This window comes from Petaurus breviceps, unplaced genomic scaffold (genome assembly GCF_028583685.1).
Source record: "Petaurus breviceps papuanus isolate PSGF00001 unplaced genomic scaffold, PetGlider_PUasm1.0 138, whole genome shotgun sequence".
Classification (NCBI taxonomy): domain Eukaryota; kingdom Metazoa; phylum Chordata; class Mammalia; order Diprotodontia; family Petauridae; genus Petaurus; species Petaurus breviceps.
In genome coordinates this window covers 29979791-30002260 of record NW_027185694.1, presented here as the reverse complement: position 1 = coordinate 30002260, position 22470 = coordinate 29979791, and the positions used below count along the sequence as shown (strand labels likewise).

The 22470-nt window shown below is 37.9% G+C and overlaps 1 protein-coding gene and 1 pseudogene across 1 annotated transcript in view; both read right to left on the bottom strand.

The window, feature by feature from the left end:
* The window catches only part of LOC138143979 (phospholipid-transporting ATPase ABCA3-like), a 282495-nt gene that overhangs the window by 47857 nt on the left and 212168 nt on the right, over positions 1-22470 (bottom strand). Inside the window, exons 16-18 of the mRNA XM_069065289.1 lie at positions 19503-19601; positions 9137-9287; positions 7328-7631 (exon numbers count right to left, since the gene is read on the bottom strand). Coding sequence (XP_068921390.1) covers positions 7328-7631; positions 9137-9287; positions 19503-19601 — 554 coding nt within the window. The remainder of the gene's footprint in view (positions 1-7327; positions 7632-9136; positions 9288-19502; positions 19602-22470) is intronic.
* Positions 14918-15347, bottom strand: LOC138144004 (retinal rod rhodopsin-sensitive cGMP 3',5'-cyclic phosphodiesterase subunit gamma pseudogene; annotated as a pseudogene).

The following is a 22470-nucleotide window of genomic DNA, read 5'->3' as shown; positions in this document are numbered from 1 at the left end:
TAACCATAAAGAGTGATGTAATAAGCAAATTAGGGGAGCATGGAAAAAAATACCTGTCATGGATAAAGGAAGTAAATTTTATGATCAAACAAGAGAAAGAGAGGATCATGGGAAGAAAAAAGATACTTTTGATTACATGAAATTAAAGTTTTTATACAAACAAAACCAATGTAGCCAAAATGAGAAAGAAAGCAGCAAAATGGGGAAAGATTTTGACCACAAGTTTCTATGATAAAGGCCTCATTTCTCAGATACATAAGGAACTGAGCCAATTTTTAAAAAATAAGAGCCATTCATCCATTGATAAAATGGTAAATGATGTGAATAGGCAGTTTCCAGTAAGAAATTGAAGCTATCAACATCATATGAAAAAATGCCCTGTTAATAATAATTAGAGAAATGCAAATTAAAACAACTTTAAGGTACCATTATATGCCAATTAGTTTGGCTAAAATGATAGAAAAGAAAATGAGAAATGCTGGAGAAGATGTGAAAAATAGAGACATTAATACACTTCTGGTGGAGTTATGTACTGGTCCAACCATCCTGGAGAACAATTTGGAACTATACCCAAAAGGGATATAAAGCTGTACATGTCCTTTGACCTGACAATAAATTACAAAGTTTGTATTCCAAAGGGATCAAAGAAAAAGGGAAAGGATCTATCTGTACAAAAATATTTATAGCAGTTCTTTTTGTGGATGCTGTCATAAGATTAGGTCTAATGGTCTTGGGACCATCATGCTGGTCTCCCTTCCAGGGAGTTGTTTAGTTGATTCTGATTCTTTATGGACTATAGGATGCCAGGCCCATCTATTCTCCACTACTTTGCAAAGATTATCCAAATTCATGTTCATTGTTTCCATGACACAATCTATTCATCTCATCCTTTGCTGTCTCCTTTTCCTTTTGTCTTCAATCTTTCCCAACATCAGGGTCTTTCTCAGTGAGTTCCATCTTCTCATTATGTGGCCAAAGTATTTAAGCTTCAGCTTCAAAATTTGACCTTTTAGTGAACAGTCTGAATTAATTTCTTCAAGTACTGACTCATAAGATCTCCTTACTATCCAAGGGTGTAGCAGTAAGTACCCTAGCATACCCAGGATGACTGCAAGCATAGGTTCTTTGATCTGCTTTTCTAAAGGAAAGCAACTCAAAAAGGCGTTAATAATATTACTTTAAACAAACATATTTCATTTACCTAGTTCAGGAGGAAAAGTTAGCACCCTGAACTTCAGAGAATACAAACAGAAATTGCAAGTAGACAAAAAACACAGACAGAGAAAATAACACAGTTCGACAGACAGGGCTTCTAGCTGTCTGACCACTGCATACATACAATTAGTTACCACAGAGAGAAGCACCAACATCTGGGTTTTCAAAGCTGGGGGGTTCAATGGCTGCCCAGAGTCTCATCTGGCCAAATCATGAAACGCTTCCCATAAGTGGGCCCCAAAGCTCAGGGTATATATAGCCTTCTCCAGGGTCAGAGAACATCACAACCCTTGAGACACACCGACTAGTTACAAAGTAACAAGGTATGTGCCTTCCTGAAAAACAAGCCTGCCCTAAACAAGCTTCTCCTGTTGGGCTCTGCTCCAGCCTTCAGCAAACTCCTCCAACCACAGGCTCCATGTGACCACATTTAGCCTGTTAGGGGGTAGAGTATATTTTCACATCAGAGAGGGTTCTCAAATTCCCTTAAGCTTATTAAGGGGCAGGGAAGATCTTCAAATTACCATTACAAAGGGACTCTTAAAAGTCTTCTCCAGCACCACAATTTGAAAGAATCAATTTTACAGCACTCAGCTTTTCTTCTAGTCCAACTCTCACAGCCATCCTGCTATGGAAAAACCATAGCTTCAACTATATGGACTTTTGTCAGCAAGGTGATATTTCTACTTTTTAATATTCCGTCCAGATTTTCCATAGCTTTCCTTCCAAGGAGCAGGTGTCTTTTAATGTCATGGCTGCAGCTGCTGTCTGTAGTGATCTTTTAGCCCAAGAATATAAAAACTGAAAATGCTTCCATTTTCTTCTTCCTCTATTTGCCAGTAAGTAATGAGACCAGTTGTCATGAATTTAAGCTTCAAGTCAGTTTTTATAATCTCCTCTTTCACCCTCATCAGGAGGCTTCTTAATTAATATCCTTCATTTATATCCTATAAGTCTACAGAACATAGTTATAGAAAAATAGTGACAACAATATTTTTCTAAGGTTAGTATAGCTGAGTCCAAAAATAATATTTTGTCAACTTCCAGCTTGTTTTTTCACTGATAATACAAATCCCCCAAATAATATTTTGTTAACACCCCAAATCTACTGTGCCCCTTGACCCCTGTTAAACAAATCAGTTAGCTCCAAAAAGGCCACTCAAAATCATAGTATTAGAACCCCACTCTCAGAAGGGTACCTTGGAACCTGCCCTTCTTGCTGAATGGGCATATGTCTCTCTGCTCCCTAAGGCTGCACTGACCTTACTTGAATTATATTCTATATTAATGTATATGCCTGAGTTGTATATTGGGTCCCATTTTCTTTCTCCCAATCTCTTCTTTCCCAATGCTTAAAATAAATCTTTGCATTGAATTGCATTGAATCCTATTGTTTTACATGTTATTTATCTAAACTCACTAAGGGGCTATCTTCTCTGATAACTCTGGCTGGTCAATGGACCTTTCCTTAGACATAAAATGGGTACTGGACAAGGACTTAACTTGTTGATAGCTGCATTTACTCTGGGGGAGCAAGGTGCTATGTGACTAGTCATAAAAAGCAAAGATCAACAGAGGAATCCTATGTCCTCCCAGAAGGGATCCCCTTATACCAGAGGACTGTTACAAAACAGATGTCCATCATTTGGGAAATGTATTGTGGTATAAGTTATGATGAAGCAAATGGGTTCAGAAAAACCTAGGAAGACCTACATGAATTGATACAGAGTGAAGTGTACAGAACCAGGAAAACATTATACACAGTAACAGCAATATTGTAATGTGAAAGACTTTGCTATTCTGATAAAGACAGTAATCCATAACAATGTCAAAGCACTCATGATGAAAGATGCTATCCACCTCCAAAGAGAGAACTGATAAACTCTAAGTGCAGATTAAAGCATACTTTTTTCACTTTTTTTCTTGCTTTTTTTTTGCAACATGGTTAATATGCAAATACATTTTGCATAACTTCATGTATGTATATAATAGGTATCATAATTCTCACCTTTTCAATGGGTGGGGGAAGGGCTGCAGGGAGAGAGAAAATTTGGAACTTAAAATTTTTAAATGAATGTTTAAAATAATCCTTATTCCTTTTCAATGTTTTCACTGAGTATACCTTTAGTTCATGAAAAGATTACTTTCATAAAGATTTTCTAGATATAATAAAGAAGGTCTTCTTTCCTATATACTTTTATGGTAAAATTCATAGGATCCCCCTCCCCCAATTATTCTTTTCATCTTAGGAATGAATTTATGAACATTTTTCTTACTAAACAATATGTAGGTTGGTCAAAAACAAATCTTAAAATCAGTAAACAGTATTATCAGAGAAAATGATCATAAAAAGACAATATGTCAAAACATGAAGAATGCAGCCAAAGCAATTCTCACGGAAAAATCTGTATCTGCAAACCCACTCATTTAACAAAAGATAGAACAGACACACAACAAGAACAAAATAATAGAAAAACAATGAAGCAAAAGCTCCAAATAAATTCTAAAGAATAGAAATTCTGAAAACCAAGGAGTCCCTTTTACCTTGTCCTATCACTGATTATGCCTTGTCAAACCGTAACCTTGCCACCTTCTTTCCTTTTCACATATTGATAAACAGAGCTGGAGAAAGTCATGAAAGAATGTTGATTATTTAATGACAATCTACTGCAAAACTTTTGTTACATAACCTCAACTGGCCCCCCACATTGCACAAGGTAAAATTTTTATATTTAGGGAAATTCACTCAATTCACTCTCCTGCTCACCACAGCAGCTATGCTAAACCTTTTCACCCGTCTTCAAGTGTCCCATGGCACCTTCCTTCCCCCCTCAGCTGAGGACCTTACCTCATACTTCACTGAGGAAACTGAGGCCATTCAAGAGCTCTCACATCTTTCTTCCTCCTTATCTCAAATCATTCAGATATCTTTCCTCACTAACTTTTCCTTCACCCCTGACTCACATAAAGAACTTGCCTTTCTTTTTGCCAAGGCAAACATCTCTCTCTACAGAAGGGATCCCATTCCATTCTGTCTTCCCAACAGATTGCCCCTTCTATCATTTCCACTCTCATCTATTTTCAGTTTTTCCCTGTCTACTAGATGTTTCCCTGCTGTCTACAAACATGCTTATTTCTCCCCTATCCTCAAAAAATCCTCACTCAATCCATGAATCCCCACTAGATATTCTCCTTTTTGTGACTAAACTCCTTGAAAAGACCACATATATTAGGTGCCTCCACTTCCTTTTCTCTCATTCTCTTCTTAACTCTCTTCAGTCTGACTTCTGACCTCATCATTCAACTGACACTGTTTTCTGGAATGTCTGGGGGTGGTGATGGGGATATGAAATCTGCAGCACCCTGTCTGGAGATATTCCAGAGGCCCCTCAAGTCTATAGCACTCTGAGTTTTGTTAAAAATAAAGCAGGGGGTTAGACGGTGGGGCTCAAACTGTTCCATATTCTGAGTGCAGACATGCCAAGAGAGGTGGAAGTTAGAGCTAGGAGCTCAGAAAATTCTAGTCAAGAACAACCTGGTCCCAACTATAGTATCCAAGAATGTGTGTGTGGTGGTGGTGCTGCTGAGGGGGCGGTGGAGTCTGGCTATTGCAAAAAGACCTAAAATATGAATTAAGGCTGGACTTATGAGTAAGGAAAATAAGATACCACATACTGTGAAAAAATATTGAGTCAAGAGAAGACCATGAAGTAAAAGCCCAGAAGAATTTAACTCCATAAGAACTATAAGCAAATCAAAAGAGAAAATGGTTTGGTCACAAGGGTTATAAAAATAGCTGGAAGAAATGAAGAAAGAGATGAGAAATATAATTATAATTAAAATAAGAGCTCTGGAAGAAATAACTGGAAGGAGAACAAATAGCTTGCAACAGAAGGAAAATTTCATTCATATAATGGACTCTCTGGACAACAGAAGGGAACAAAAAGAACTCAACAACCCCTTAAAGACAAACAACAAGAAATATTATGACAAAATTGTAAAGATTTAAAAAAAATAAAAGGAAATGCAAAGTATGTACTATTTTAAAAACTGACCTGGAAAATAGGCCAAGGAAAGAAAATTTAAGAATCATCAAACCTGGGGTGGAGCCAAGATGGTAGAGAGAGTTGAATATTTCTACTTGAGCTCTCCCAACCCAAACCTCTAAACAACTTTTTCAAAATGCCTCAAATCAAATTCTGAGTGGGTTATAAAAAAGTCACAGTATCTCATTTTTCAGTCCAGGGCAGCCTAGGAGGACCTAAAGAGAGGTATGTATGTGAACACTGGGATGGAAGCTAGCCAAGAGTACCTGTAAGAAGCACATGCTGTGGGACCTGGAGGCTGTGGCAGCAGAAGCAGCAGTGCTGGTGCCAAGAGGGGTTAGGGGACTAAATCCTGATCAGAAAGATATTACAGAGGACCCCTACTGAGTTTAGATCAGATTAGACCCCAGTTAAGAGTAGATTACAAAAATTTTGTACAGGATTTACAAAGTCAGTATAGTTGTGTAACTTACCCCAGATTTGTTCAGGAGTACAGGAATAGGAGCAGAAAAAACAGAGTGTAAGAGTAAAGTAACTAAAACCAGAAAGACAACATGCCCACAGTATGAGAAAATGTACCTCCTTTCCTACCTCATTCCTGAGGTGGGGGATTACAGATGTAGAATGTAGATTCTGTTGGGGGGTTAATATGTTTATTGGTCTTAGTGAACTGTGTTGTCTTTTTTAATCTTTTTTTTTTTTAAATGATGGAATGCTTATTGAATGTAAGAAGGAGTGTGGTCATTTTGTCAATATCCTTTGAGCTTGGCCCTTCTAATTATGCTTAATGAAGTCTGAGTAGGATAGGATGGGATTTGGGAACCCCACAGGCTAGATAAGGATACCTGCCCTTTAAAGAGAATCTCTAGGGGTGGGTGGGTGGGGTATGTATATGTTTATAACTATAGAGAAACATATCTGAACTTTATTGTGGCCTTCTGGGTAGAGGGTTGAGGGGAGGGGAAAAAAAAGAACAAAGTAAAAAAGTGCACAGTGGAGAACAAAAGAAAACTCATAAGGAAGTATAGAAAAATGGACAATTCTCAACACAACACAAGTATCATTTATCATATAGGCTTTCTTCAAGTGAAAATTTATTGTTACAATTTTGAACCCTCTCTAATGTTCTGCTATGTACACATGTTTTTTTTTCTAACTTTGTATTTAAGTTACAATATCTAAGTTTATGATGTTTTTTTGTTTCTTTTTTCTATTCTGTATTTGTGTTCTGACATTTGAGTTTAAAATACAATTTTAGAAAAAAATATAAAGAGAACCACTAAGAGAACCAGCAGTCATATTGTTAGCGTCACTTATGACCTCTGGCCCAGTTATCTATGCCTGCGAGATCCTTTAATAAATTTGGTTTCAGATATGTACATTCTGTGTCTGGGACATCCTGAATTTCTCTGGTATTGTCAATGACATCACAAAATTGTCCAGTTACTAAGCATTTGTTGATAAATTGCAGGAAAGTCATATCACTCCTTGTGTCTCCACTAGTTCCCCAAAACCCTCAGACTAGGAGACAAGGATAAAGCATTCAAATGCTCTTGGCTGTCATCTTTGCTTTTCTGGAGTCAGTTATTCTGAAAAAAGTTTCTGTTCCTGACTGTATACAGTATAACAGTTATGTTATTGTAACTTTTTTTGGGGGGGAGGAGGGAATTCTAGAAGACCTGTGATTTCATGTGTATGGGAAACTTCCTCTTTCAATACTCAATGTTTGGTAATAAGAGAGTCCTGGAAATTAGTCACTTAGAGAATTACTTGGGGCCACTGAAAGATTAAGTGACTTATCCACAGTCATTATTTCCTTGAAAATGGCTCAGGCAACAACATGATGGAGTAGAAGGGGCATTGGATGTGGAAACAGGAAACCCTGGTGCTACTCCCAGCTCTACAAAGTAATTGTAGCATGACTATGGACAAGTCCCTTTACCTGTGTAAGTCATGGTCATTTGCAAAATGAGGGAGTTGTTGATCTTTAAGGCTGCTTGGAGCTCTAAAACCTGTGATGCCATAAATATTTACATATCATCAGTCCCTTTTCATGTGATCCTTACCTATAACTTTCAGTGGCACATGGCCCTCAGCTTGAATAGTGTTTGAAATGTGATCTGAGAGTTTTGGATGCAGCCTAGAAGTCTCAGAGATGAAGAAAGGCACAGTTGTACGGCCATACTGGTTCAAAGTCAGACGTAAGATGGGGATGCTTGTTGAGCTTAAATTCATTTTAAAGACCTCCATAACAAGTATGATACAAAGCAGAGGAATAAATGCCTGTGCTATCATCATCTTCCAGTTGCGCCAAGTGAATAATGCCTTCTTAATAAGCATGGCATAGAATTGCTGGCAATGAAGCTTGTACTACAAGACAGAGGAGAGACTCGGAATTACAATGGTTATAGATCTAAGTAGGTAAAATAACTCCAAATCATTTGCAATTTATGGCTCAACAGCAGCTTAGTGGTAGAAAGACAACATATGATACATAAAGGATGACCTTGAACAATAAGCTTCAACAAAATAAACAAATATGTTACAACACAAACATTCTGTTCATTCTGGTACAATGTATTTCATAAAATGACAACTCCTATTTATATGGTATTTTAAAGGTTTACAAAAAATAGTTTGTAAAGCACTTTACATTCTACCTCAGTAAACATCACAATACTTCTGTAGGGTAGCTATTATTATTCCCATTTTATAGATGGGAAAATTGAGGCTCAGAGGCTGAGACTTATTCTAGGTCCTACAACTTTTCAATCAGTCATTTCAATTAGTCATTATTTGCTAAGCACTATTATGTACCAGAAACAGTGCTGGGGCTGCAAAGAAAGGCAAAAGACAGACTCTGCTCTCAAGTAGTTTACTCTCTAATGGGGGAGACAATATGCTCTATATACAAGATCGAACAGAGGGCTGAAAGAGACCTTAGATCTCTTAGCCCACTTACCAAGGATTTCTTCTACTCCATTCTAGAACTCTATTCATGAAAAGAAAATAGGCTGAACTTACCAACTGAGATCTTTTCAGTAGAATAATAATCTCCAAAAAGATAAAAGGGAGATTTATGACTCTTCCTATACTCTCTGTCTCCACTGCTCACAAATCAGCTTAATCTTTCTCATAAGATGTATCACAGTCTTTCCAGGAATTCCAAAATGCAAAGAACACTGTGATTGCTGTCTCTCGTGAATAAGCATTTCCATATGCTTATAAGAGCCCAACTTTCACCTCCACGGGTAGGAGAAAGAGCACAAAGTCTGAGGTCAAAGATCTAGAGTCCTGGCTCTATTTCTTGTTTGCTGTGTGACTTTGGTCAATTCAACCACCCTCTCTTCTGCAAAATATAAAACGGGGAATAAAAAGACCTACACATATTTCTCATGGGGCTGTTCTGAGGATAAAATTAGGCACTGTACAAAAAGCCCCATAATGGTGCCAGCTCTTCTTGGAAAAGCACAATAAGAATTGATACTTTTTCTTTATTACTATCTAGTAGTACTTTCAACTCTCTCCTCTGCCTGGTTAGAGCCCTGACCATGACCTATGAATAATAGCTTGTTCATTGAATATGGCATCTTTGAATTTACAAAGTACCTGTATTATCATACCTATTTTACAGATGAAGAAACCTAGAAGCAATCTGTCCAAAGACAGCAAGGAAGAAAACAAACTAAATGACTTCAAATTCAGCATCTTTTCCCAGTATCTCTTGCACTTGACCTTGCTGAATCTGTTTACCTCTTATGGCTGTTTTGAAGATCAAGAGAGAAAATAGGTTTAAAACAATTCATAACCACAGAATGATATAGAAATGCAAATGATTCCCAAACCTGTAGGATTCTCAGGTAAGAGGGAATTACCTTAGAGTTGTACTCCATACTTGTAACAGAAGTCTTCTTGTATAAGGCAGTGAGATCCATGTTCTTCTTCGACTTGAGATTGCTCTGATCTCTTATAGAAGGGAGTTGGATGGACTTCAGATCCATGCTGGAATCAACCTGTTTGCTAACCCTAAATCAAGAAACCATAAGGGATTAATTTCATTTTTATTTGCATAAGGAGATGTCTATCTTTCTGCTTCTGTCTGTCCATCTCTTATCTGTCTGGTTCTTATCAAGCTGAGTTTCAGCACAATCTCTGAGAACATGACTTTCATCCAGGAAGGATATGATGGACCAACAAAGAGTGGATTCATATGTTCAGAGTTGGGTTAGTGGTGACAGTTGGTACTGATAATAAAAACATCTGAAGCTGAGTTCACAGTGATATACAATACATGCCCAAAGAGGCAGGTCCATCTTATGTGGGGAGAGGGAGATGTGCTGAATTTGTGGAAAAGGAGCTTTCCATTCCTAATTGGCTAGGACAAAGGGGTTTTTGCTGAGAAGAGGAAGTCATTTAAGAACTGCTACTTTGCTTTGTCAACTTCCATGACTAGCCTTTATCAATAGGTTGGCATACAGGTAAATACATTTCCCTATAATTTGTAGCTAAGTTTTATTTTAATTCAGAGAATATGATCTAAGGCAATGCAAAAACTATGAAATGAAAAGACTACTCAGCACCCTCACTCAATTGGGGAAATGATGTACAGAATTGGATGGTACTTGGGACAATGCAATAACATATAAGTTGTCAATAAATATTTTGGGAATGCATGAATCATTTCCCAAACTCTTAAAGTAGCAAAACTGTCTCGTCTTCCTTAAAACTAAAAGAAACAAACATTTCTCTAGAAAATAACATTGCCATTGAGTCTGGAAGAAAAGAAACTGAGAAATCCAGGATATTTCAGTACCAAAAACAAGGTAAGAAATCTAGGGACGTCGGGTAAAATTCACATTAATTTTAAAACTTAGGCTTAATATTTCTGGAACATTCTCTCAGAATGCTGCTGTGTGTTCTGCCTGGTTTTCCAACCTACTTTTCTAACAGCTCCTTCTTTGGCTGGCTCCTCTTTCTCCTCTGAAGTCCTTAAAGTGACTAGTATCTAAGCCTTTGTCCTCATCTCTCTTTATATTCTCCCCTTGGCCATCTACATGCCCATTCCCACTCAACGATCACCTTTATGTAGTTGATTCTTAGATCTCTTTCTCCTGTCCTGGCTTCACTACTAAGTTCCAGACCTGCATTTCCAACTATACTAAACATCACCATCCTGATGTTCTGCCAACATCTGAAATGTGACATTCAAAATGAAATTATCTTTCCAGCAAAATCTTCCTGACTTCTCTATTTCTGTTAGGTAGAACAGTGGATCGAGTGCTAGTCCTGGACTCAGGGACACCCTTACCATGTGACCTTGGGCAAGTCACTTAACTTCTGTTTACCTCAGTTTCCTTATCTATAAAATGGGGATAATTATAGAACCTACCTCTCAGGGCTGTTGTGAGGATCAAATGAGATAATATTTCTAAGATGCCTGGCACGTAAAAGACACTATATAAATATCTATTCTCTTCCTTTCCCTGTCAAAGACACAATTACCTGCCCTGTCACCTATACTTGAAACTTTGGCATTATCTTTGACTCTTTCCTCTATCTAGCCTCCTACATCCATTAATACCAAACCCTCTCAAGTCAGTGCCCTAGGTTCTCTGGCATAGATAAGTTTCATTGTGAATACACTGAATTTGGCATACTAATGTGATGCTTAGGTGGCATTGTCTGATAGGTGTTTGGTGATATCGACCTGCAGCATGAGGCTCCATGGAAACAGATGAGATCATGAGAAGCAGTATGTACGAAAGAAGAGAAGCTGGAATGGTGACTTGGGGCACACCTAAGGCTAGGAGGCACAAGAGGGACGATGATGCAGCAACGGAGATGAAGGAGAGCTCAGTCCTTGTGATGAGTAATTACGCGGACTGTTTTCCTGATATTGAATCATCCTTTTATCTCTGGCATGAATCAAACTTGGCCATAGTAAATCTTCATGCCTTTCTAGGGCATCCTTGTGAGGATTTTTACATATTTTATATAAATTTTTGTATTAATATTTATGAGTGATATTAGGTTATAGTTCTATTTCTCTACCATGGCTTGGATATTAGGATTTTTGCCTAAAAAAAAAAGGAGTTTGGCAGAGTACAATCTTTCTCTTTTTGAGAACAGTTTTTGAAATATGTGTATTAATTACTCTTTAAGTGTTAGAATTCACATGTAAATCCATCTGGCCTGTGGCTTTTTCCCTTTTGGCAATACATGTTTCGCCTTTTTTTTTTTTTTTGAGATTGAGTAGTTTAAGATCTCTAATTCTTGCTTCATTTGGTTGGTTATTTTACATATTTTTTAATCTATAAACCAAAGATTTTCTTTAAATTCTCAGTTTTTTCAATATATAATTTTGCATGTATTCTCCATGCTTAGTTCAATGCCTGGGACATAGTAAAGCTTACTTACTTTATTAAAGAGAGAACAAATGAAATGAAATGCAAATGCTGATTTACATGGGGAGGATAGGAGTTATGATTTGAGCTAATTATAGGTGATGGTGAGAAAAGATGTGGCCATCTTTTTTTGATTGAAGTGGAATGCAGCTATAGACCATGAGAGTTGGAGAGGTTCATGAACTGGGAGTTCAATGTGTCTGAGGGGACCTCATTTTGAATACTGGAGTCCTTCAACATGCTGACAAAAGTCAGGGTAAAAAGAAAGACTGTGAACTAGTCACAGACCTTGAGGAAAGATAAACAACTGTAGTGAGGATTAGGATAGGATAGGATAGGATGATACAGACAGATGGAGCAAACCTTAAAGAAGCTGAGTAGTAGTAGTAATAGTAGTAGCAGTTGCTGTTGTTATCATTGTCATCATCATCAATAAAGGAGACAGGATTTGAATTCAGGTTTTTCCTGATTCTAAGTCTAGCACCCTTTATATTATGCTTTTCAAAAGCGGTAGTTTCTGCAAGGAATACACCTACTCTTATTGACCTACTGTGTATGAGGTTAAGAAAAAAGAAGTACCTAGTACCGGCCAGAGATGTAGTGTTTCCCAAAATGTTCAGGTTTGAGTTTTAGAAATGCAAGTATAGAAGAAGAAATGGTCTAAGATGAAGGCAAATTTGTTAGCCAAGGATTGGGAGTATGTAATGGTAATGTAATTTGAATTTGAAGATCCCTTTGTGTTGGCAAAGGTAGCAGGTACTTAGCACTTAGTAACTGATCAAGCCTCTGTTGGGGAAACAGAAGGTATGGACTCCTGTCTCCTGTTACTGATGTAACAGGAAGGGGTCGGCTGAAACAGGAAGCTAATGCTGTGTGTATATAAGGAAAAGTCCCAGAGAGGCACAGTCAGAATTTCTTGAGACCAGCATCTGGTGGCAGAGCAGCTACAGAAGAGAGAATGAAGAACTGAGCCAGAGTTTCCTGAGAACTTGTGGTGGTGGAGCTTCTTCTGAACAGGATCCCAGGAGCCTGGAGCCAGGAGCAAGGAGCCAGGAGCCCAGGTGACTGAGGAAGCAAGACTGGGATGCTGAGACTTTGTTTGTTTGTGGCTTGGTTGAGCCTTGAATTCCCTGGAGCAGAAATGGTGAAGGGTCTGACATGGACAAGACCCTGTGAACTTCAGTGTGGAGCAGGACCCAAGCACCCAGAGAGCTGGACAAAGAACTGGGAGCTCTCTGCCAGTGAAGCCAGGTGACAGTCTGGTGAATCCAGGTAGAATCTGGGACCATGGAAGGAGATCTAGGGAATCTGAGAACCAGCCGCAAGTCAAGATGAAAAGACCTCTCCTTGGGTACTGAATAATTATGGAATTATAGTTTACCAGTGACCTAAGGGGTGGAGGGTTTTGTGTATGATACTTAGTAATTGATTGCTGAATAAGTGACTGAGTTAATCAAGACTTTGCCCCATGAGTGGAAGACTTTGCTGAATAAGTGACTGATTGAGTTAACTTAAGAGTGCCATATATGTGAAAGACTTTGACTATTATATTTTGAGACTATATTGTGATCTTATTATATGGTGATTTTCTGTGATACTTTGCCCCATGAATGGAAGACTTCGACTATTGTACTTTGAGAAGTTGTAATATTGTGAATGCTGTACCTTGATTTTCAGTGAAAGTTTTGCTTTGATTTGTTATGGAATAGTGTTCACTATACTGTGTAATCAGAACCTTAAAAGCTGTTCACAGTAGCATTCTTCTGGAAAGCTGCTTATGCATGGCATTACAGAGTATTAGCACAATTGAGGAGAGGTACAAAGGCCTTGGGGGTCTTCATCAAATATTTGAAGGGAGGACATTTAGAACAAGGAAGTAAAACATGTTCTACATTATGTAGCACACCTTCCGTAACAGTGGTAAACATCTTTAACAAGCATATATCCCCCTCTTCTTTGCTCAGTTTGACAAGGATAATCAGAGGATTGTTGAACAATTGTTCAATACAACAAATTGTAACAATTATAATTGTATTGATTGTAATATGCATTGATCAATCAATGAACATGTATTAAGTACTAAATATGTGCCAGGTGTGATGCAAGAAACTCCCTTGAGGAGAGCCCTTAAAGCTGCATTTTTGCTCTACCAAATCTAATATGTCGGTGTGCATCTTGTGTTCTCTGCACCTTTTACTCATTTTTGTGACTCTAAAGATGTGAGAGAATCATCAAAGATACTTTGGATATGTGTGTAGATCATTTCTACAAAGATATTATATAAAGATGAGAAAGCAGACACATGGGTTGGTAGTTATTGATGCAATCTATGACCTCTTTAGAGGTAACAATATTATCAGTAATTTTCTCCATGTTTTGGCATCTTTTGGAAACTTCTTGAGATATCTAATAAAATTATCCCTTAGTGTTTTAAGATTATGTTGCTTCCGGAATGATTCTTTCCCCCTTATTTCATTATTTGTTTATTTTCAACATTCTTTTTTCAATTTTGCATTCCAGATTCTCTCCCACCCTCCTACTCACAAGGCAAACAATTATGACACCAATTATACATGTGAAATCACACCAAACATATTTCTATATTAGCCATGTCACAAAAAAGCAAAAAAAAAAAAGCTGAGAAAATTATACTTGAATTTGTACTCAGAGTTTAACATATTTTTATCATGAGTTCTTTGAAACTGTCTTGGATCATTATATTGATCAGAATAGCCAAGTCTTTCCACAGTTGGTCATCATTACATCATTGCTATTACTGTACACAATGATCTCCTAGTTTTCACTTCACTTTTCCTCAGTTCATATAGGTCTTGCCATGTTTTTCTGAAACCACCAGTGTTTATTGATGTCTCCTTTCTATACTAAGCAGAACATGAGGACAACCAGTTGAACAAGACAATAAAGGTAAAATAGGTAGGGTGACTGCTTAAAGTAAAGCTTTAACTAAGAGCTCTACCTGGTGGCCAGGAGGCGCTTGTGTCTTTGCCAGGCCTGAGATGGTCCTAAAGGAAATGCTAAGTATTCCTGATGTGGAAACAAAGAGACTAAGCAACTCTGGGAGGAGGAATTCTTCCCTGGATATGATTCCAGAATGGAACTTCAGGAAAATGACAAGAAATGGGAGACTGGGGATGGAAAATCCTGGGATAATGGAGTATGGGGAAATAAGACTGGAAAGGGAGGCTGTCTTCATAGGCCTATTAGATGAAGGGTCATTTAGATGCTGCCATACTAGGTCAATTCATACAATGCTAAGTAGCTGAAAGCTTCCCAGGAACAGATGACAGTGATATCCAAGCTCTCCATTCTAGAAGCATCCTCACCGAAACCTTGTACCATCTTGCTTGGAGGACTTGCTCTTTTTGTTTGTTTGTTTGTTTGTTTTGCTTTGTTGGAGGGCAATTGGGGTTAAGTGACTTGCCCAAGGTTACACGGCTAGTTTTTGTGTTAAGTGTCTGAGGTCGAATTTGAACTCAGTTCCTCCCAATTCCAGAGCCTGTGCTCTATTCACTGCGACACCTAGCCTCCCTGAGGACTTGCTCTTGAACTGCCAGGTTTGTTACTGCTTGAATTTTGATGGTCCTTTAACTGAGGTTAAACCCCCCCCCCCAACTCTGATGACTGATATGATCTCAACTTTGGGTGGTAGCTCTAAGTTCATAATGGGGCTTTTAGTGTTTAAAATTCTACTGTTAGACCAGAGTCATGGAGAAGAATCTGGCAAAAGTTTTTTTTCCACCTGTTACACCATTTTTTTGTATCCAAAATTGAAATTCTCCCCAATCATGCCTTTTGATCTAGAGATTTCACTACTGGGTTTATGATACAATGGGATCAATGATAGCAAGAAAGGACAAAAATATTCAGAGAAGCATAATATATAATACTAAAACTCTAGAAATAAACTATATGGCCCTAAATTGGGGAATGGCTGACAAATCGTGGGATATTAATGCAAAGGAATATTGCTATATTATAAGAAACAATGAATATGAAGAATTCAGAGAAACAAGACTTGTAGGAAAACTTGTATGAAGTGATGCAGAATGAAAAAGGCAGAGCCAAAAGAATAATATGCACAGTGATTCAAAAAAAATTTAAGCAAAGACAACAAAATTCAGCTCAAACACAAATAATGTTACCAAATTATTAAAATTAAAACAGGCATTCATCCTTTTTATTAAATAGTAACCTACAAGTATCAGAAACACTTTGGGGATATTCTTTGTAAGGAATCGTAGCATTTGTCAGTAAGTACCTGCTGGGACAAAACAAAATGCATCAACAACAATGATAAGATATGATGCTTTATTATGATTTCCAGGGTTTAGTAGACAACCTGAAAGCTTTTATACAACCATTATGGTTGGATCACTGGATTCAGAGTCAAGTGCTTTTTCTAAGCCTTATTCTCCTCAACTTAATGATATGCCTACAGCTGATCAGAAAAAGTAGGTAAGAAGCAGCAACTAATTGAGTTGATGCTGTTAAGTAAAAATAGGGGGAGAAGGGAGAGAAGGAATAGAGTTATCTGAACTGGTCAATTAGTCTATGGGATAGTACAGAGAATATGACACATTCAAGAAAGATAATCCATGGTTTTCATTGGTATGCAGAGATTAATTGGTCTTTTTGGGCTACTTTCAGTTGGGTGAAAGACCTCCTAAAATGAATCAACTTTCAGTTGATTTTCTTAGAATCAGATGATCAGTACCTTGAGAGAGTTAGCAATTGACATCTTTACAATAAGGGGTTTACTGAGCTCTGCTTTTCCAAATAACTATCTAGGACTAAAAGGGGAAACTGTCTGTTGTTCTCAAAATCACATTCTTGACTGTCTTTTCAACTTCAAAGAATTCTCCCTATGCACTTGATATTTTTTATGATAGAAGTTTTACTAGGAAGCCTAAGTTTTTTTTTTTTAGTTGCATATTCCACCAGTTTTTACTGAAATGGACTCTATAAGCCTTCAAAAGGAGATCAACTTTCTAAGGAAGAACTGACTAGCTTCAGTCAACTCATGTTTCTTAATCTGCACGTAGCCAAAAAGTAAGATGAATGGAGTGTAGTCTAGTCCAGAAAGGCAAGATGAACTTCTCAAAAAAGAAAATATTAAAAAAATTTTCCATGAATAGATCAGGTACAATATATTCAGCTCTCAAGAATCCTTCATTACTTGTTCCATGGGTATCCTGAAGAGGAATTAGACCAGACAATTGTAATTGTAACCAAACTCTTGCTTATGAATGGAAGAAGTTGAAAGGAGACAGAATATTTCAAAGTCACCAGCCAAAGGGAAGGCCAACGACTCAGCAACATGTGACAGCAACACATCCTGGACTACTTTGGCAGCTGAGAAGTCTTCTTCAAAGAAGAGCCTTCCTCATTTAACTAGTCCTTGCACTTTTGTTACTTGTAGTCTTCAGATTTTTGAGAAACCAATATATGTAAAGCCAAGCTAGAAGATGTGAAAACATACCAATTGAGTTCTACAATCAGGATGTAATTTACCAAGATGTAATTCTTTAACAAGAATTGCCTGAAGTTCACTGAGGTCCATTTAGCTCTGTCAGTCTGATTCTTGGGAACAAGACTTGGGGACTTAGCTTTATATGGCAGAGATATATATGAAGGAAAACAAGCTCTCCCAAAGAACGGTATTTTTTGTAATATTCTAATCTTTTAATATTTAGAAAGACAAATGTACTTTTTATAACATTTTAGTTGATAAAGAAATCTGGTCCATGTTAACCTGAGAGGGTACCACCAAACCACTCTCAGTAAGAAAATAATGCTTAATAGTTACCTAGGAAAAAGTGTATGGGGTTTATGGCATGTTCAAGGAGGAATAACCCTTGTGAGGGGTTGCTGAGCCCTTTTCAGGGCTGCTCATCCACCTTTATTGTCTACCTGGCACTCAAATCTTGCCTCTGGCTTCAAGAAGCTGTAGCAAATGCAGTGATCACACCCCAGTAAACCATTTTGCCAGATAGGCTAAACTGGGTTGAAAGTAACCAACATGCCTCAAACCTGTTGGTTAGTTAGAGGGGTGTCTACCCCAAGCATGTGAAATGTTTCCCCAGTGGAATGGGCAGATAAGAACAATTTATTCCAACAGTCATGAAAGCAGCCACAGTAGGCACTGTGGAGCACTTAGAGCTTGGTCAGACAGCAAATGTGCCAAGGATATCCACTGCCTCTTGACTTTGGTCGCAAAACTTTGACCTTTGATGACTCAGGAAGAGAGAGTGAGGCCAGGGACTTTGTGCAACTCTACCTCACTTCAATTCATGTGCAAGTCAAAAACATCATCCTATGATATCATTAGTCTTCTTCAAAAATGAAAAGACAAATCAAATTCACAAATATTAAATAGTGATGAAATCTTCAAATCTTCAGTTTGCTACTGAATTTGAAAAAAAATGAAGCTAACTCCCCCTTATTTTTAATTTTGTATGTATATGTGCTTCAATCTTGCATTGATGTTAAAGTGCTTTAGAGAACATAGCCTTTGAGGCATAATTGTCTAAGAAATAATACCACTTGGAGGCTTTGTCTCCAGTCATAAGTGATTGTAATTAACTTTTTTTACAATTCATCCAAAAAGGGGGAATTAAGAAGAAGGGTTCCATTATCTTTCTCCATGTCCTATTAAATTTTGGAGGAAAAAGGGAACTTTTTAGTAAAATAATGTTTAATACAGATCACAATACATGAAAATTTATCATTCTCACTGAGCAAGGAGCTTCTCCAAAATCCATCATGCTCAGTTTCTGAAAGGGGAACTACAAGAAAATGCAAACATTAGAATAAAATTTAGAAGGAATAATTAAAGAAACAAAAAAGTGCATAAGAAGATTGAAGAAAGTTTGCTATATCTTATTGAAAGCCCAAGGAAAAGAACCCATGAAAATCAACATTTGTTGAACACTTACACCATGGACATTTGTAAGGGTTATGGGATTTAAAGATCTTCCATGCCCCGTTGGACTTGCTGATGTAGCAGGAAGGGGCGGAGCAAGAGGAAGCGGAAGCCAAGCTAGCGTTCCTGCGGTGGCTGGCGGTGGTGGTGACGGCGGCAGCAGCAGAGGCAGTGGCAGCGCGAAGCCCTTTTTGAGTTAGGACTGCTAAGGACTTTCTGCTAAGGACTCCTGCTGAGGACTGCCAGGGGCCGGAGCTGCTGGGAGCGCGCTTCCAGGACGCTGGGTGGTTGCTGTGAGTGGGGAGAGGAGGACCTTTGCCTGAGGTAGCCTGTTCTGTTTTAAAGGCTTGAGAATGTGGGTGCTTTCTACTTTATCTACCTGTGCCAATATCATAACTACTCTGATGGCTTTCACTTTCTGGTTTTGGGACTCAGTCTTTTGGTATCTTAATAAATTTTCTAGTTTATTTCCTCATATGGCAAACATGACGTATTTTGTAATGGATAATTATATCAGCATATTTGTAATCTCTATAGGCATTGTGAATATGGCATTGCTGATACAACATTTTAGATGGAGAGAATGTTATTAGGGAGCTGACTTACCTATTTCAAATGATGATTTGGTAGAAGAAATTTTCCTAATAACCTAACTCAATGGGCCTTTCTATTGCTTATTTAATTTTCTTCTTTCATTTGCACTTATTGATTCTCCCATTACTTTCCTAATTTTGTAGTGTTTAAATAATTTTTCATTATTGGCTTTAGAATCTCCTATTGAGAATTGTAGGGTTTTGGAGTCAACTGTAATTCCCACTTTTGAGGTTTTACATTGTGCAATGTCCTCCATCATTCCCTCCTTGTTAATGCAACCAGGATTACCCCTTTACTCACCTAAGGAAGACTTCTTCCATGGTGGTGACAGAAGCCCCAAAGCTAGAGATGCCCAGCTCTGCTTGTCTCTCTTCCAATTCTTCAAACAAAGCTTCAAACCTGGAAGAAGTAAGAGATAAAGAAGGAAAAACTAAAAAGTATCCTCTTTTAGATGATATCCTAATATTTACTTCTGGGTCTCAAATGTCTTTCTCCCAGAATGGAAAGCAATCACCTGGCAAGAAACTTATATGGCCATTATAAGAAATGTAAGGGTCAAGGAGGTGACAAAGATATAGAACACCCGCACAACCCACTTTGGGAATTGCTGATATGGGAAAGGGATGCCAGTTTGAAGCAAAGTACCATGAGATTATTTACTGAAATGAAAAAAATTCTATATTCAAAAAATTATTCTAATACTTTGGCTCAACAACAATCATAGAAGCTGATGGAAGCCAGCAGAGACTTAAAGTTTTTCCAAAGCAGGGAGTCAAATGGAAAATTCATGCCTCACATAAATCAACAATATATCATGAATGAATGGCGGCTCCAATCTATCCTCCATTCATCCACCTAAAGCAAAAATCTCACCGTGTTATAGCCCACCACCTCTGACCTCTTATTATCTCCATGGTCAAATTGAGATGCTCTATGGCATTGAAAGCCCTGCATAGCCTGGACTTTCCTACCTTTCCAGTCTTCTTATGTTTTATTCCAAGAAGTCTATTGTCCAACAACACTTGCCTTCATTTCACTGCTATTCTCGTGCCTGAAATGTTCTTCTTCCTTACTTCCTGTTTTCCTTCAAGAGTCAGTTCAAAACCTACCTTTTGGAGGCCATTCCTGGTCCTCCTCTCTCCCCATTTCTAGTGTCATCCCTCTGAAATAACCTTCCATTCCCACTTTATATATCTTCTATGTACACAGTTATTTGCATGTTTCTCTCCCCCCCCCCATTAGAATGTAAGCTCTTTGCAAGTATGCTTGTCAACCAGCTATTTGATACCACTTCCCAAAGTAATTTAGCCTGTTCTGAGAATATAGTGGGATTTTTTCCTCTGTGTAGCCCTATTCCTATGATGTGCCCTATTACCTTTCTCCAGCTTTCTCATGGGAATTTGTGATTTGGTAGGAGCAGCTTTCAAAGGGTTAATTTCCTAATGGCAGACACACCTATATACATGGTGATGTAACTCAGGGAATGTATCTTAATCTTTTGTTTCTGTGATCTTTTGAGGAGAGGAGTGAGAAATATGGAGTACAGTGAAGGGAGGAAGAAGGAAAGGGAAAATAAGAGAGAGAGACAGACACTGACTATCAGAATAAATCGTCAAGACTTCAGAAGGGGAAAAGCTTACTCATACCCTATCTGGAATTAAGATGACGCTTTTTGTGACAGCAACAAACATGAATGTTATCTGTTTTGCACTTTCTCTGTTTTTTTTTCCTCTTTTCCAAATGAATATTGTTATTGCTACTGGTGAAAGTATGCCAATCTACTTTTTTGTGGCTCAAAACACTCAAAACCCCTGTGACTTTCCAAACCAAAAGACCCTCTCTGGCTACCAATCCCTTCTATGTGTTTTCTCTTATTAAAATATAAACTCTTAAGAGGACAGGAACTGTCTTTCTTTTGTATTTGAATGACTAACACTTAACATAGTTTTTAGGGGCAGTTAGGGGGTATAAAAGTGTGCAGGGACTGGAGTCAGACTCATCTTCCTGAGTTCAAATGTGGCCTCAGATACTTACTAGTTGGGTGACCTTGGTCAAGTCACTTAATTCTGTTTGCCTCAATATCCTCATCTATAAAATGAGTTGGAGAAGGAAACGGCAAACCCCTCTACTATCTTTGCCAAGAAAACCCCACAAAGGGTCATGAAGAGTTAGGCACAATTGAACAAAAACAAAACTTAGTTTGGGGACATAGTAAGTAATTAATCATTTTTTTCATTTATGCATACATTCAACCATTTGTTCTTTTCTTTTTGATTCAGATTTCTGGAGGAAAATGGCAGTTCCAGAAACATAGAGACCAATATCAGTAGTATGAGCAGTAAAAAACAACCAGTGTTTCATAGAATCAGCTAAGGATTTGTGGTTCCTATGAAGTCTGTGGCTGCTGAGTTGCAGGGAATTTAATAATCTAAGTTTTTCTTTAATCTAAGAGCTGAAGACTGGAGAAAAACGTTCCTCTCCAATTCCTCTTTATATTTTGATATGCATGCTCAGGAAATAATTCTTTTTGATAACACCAAGTTACTTGGAGGGAGTGGGTATGGTGGGGACAGTTTATATTGTATTTTGCATTTTAATCCTACATTATTAAAGCTCGGTGACCCAAAAGTCTTAAATGTCTGAATCTCTAAGAGTTGAGAGGAAGATTCCTGAGGGGTATTCTATACACTATTCTTGAGGGGTACTCTATAAATTCATAAATAGTAAGTTTCAACATTTCATCAATATATCACCTCTCAGGTGGAATGGAACCTCAAAACTAGGTGAAAATATAGAATTCTGTAAGATGTCATGTTTGGGTTAAGGAGTGATGTCTGGGCTTGTTAAGGTTGTTAGTGGACATGACCTAAAGAAACAAATGGACTACAGTGACACCTAGAGGCTAATTAATTCAAACTCTTTGACTTTATTTTATCTATAAGACTATACATATGGACCAATACTCCAAGTGAACATCGTGCCAGAGCTATTCATTTAGCCCATGATTACTGCACATGCCAAGGGAGTAGTAAGAAAGTCACAAGAGGTAGTGACAGGAGCCTAGAAGTTCCAAGCTCTGGCCTGTCAGAAGGACTACTGGCCAGATCTGCGGTAAGCATAAGGGTAAGAGGAGATTGATCTATTCAATCAAACTACTCAACCCTGCTTAAAGTAGTAAGAAGCTACATTCTGACACCATAACTGAGAACATATCTCAATTGAATCAGATTAATCATAGGCTTTAGACATGGTGCAAAAAAGTTCTTAA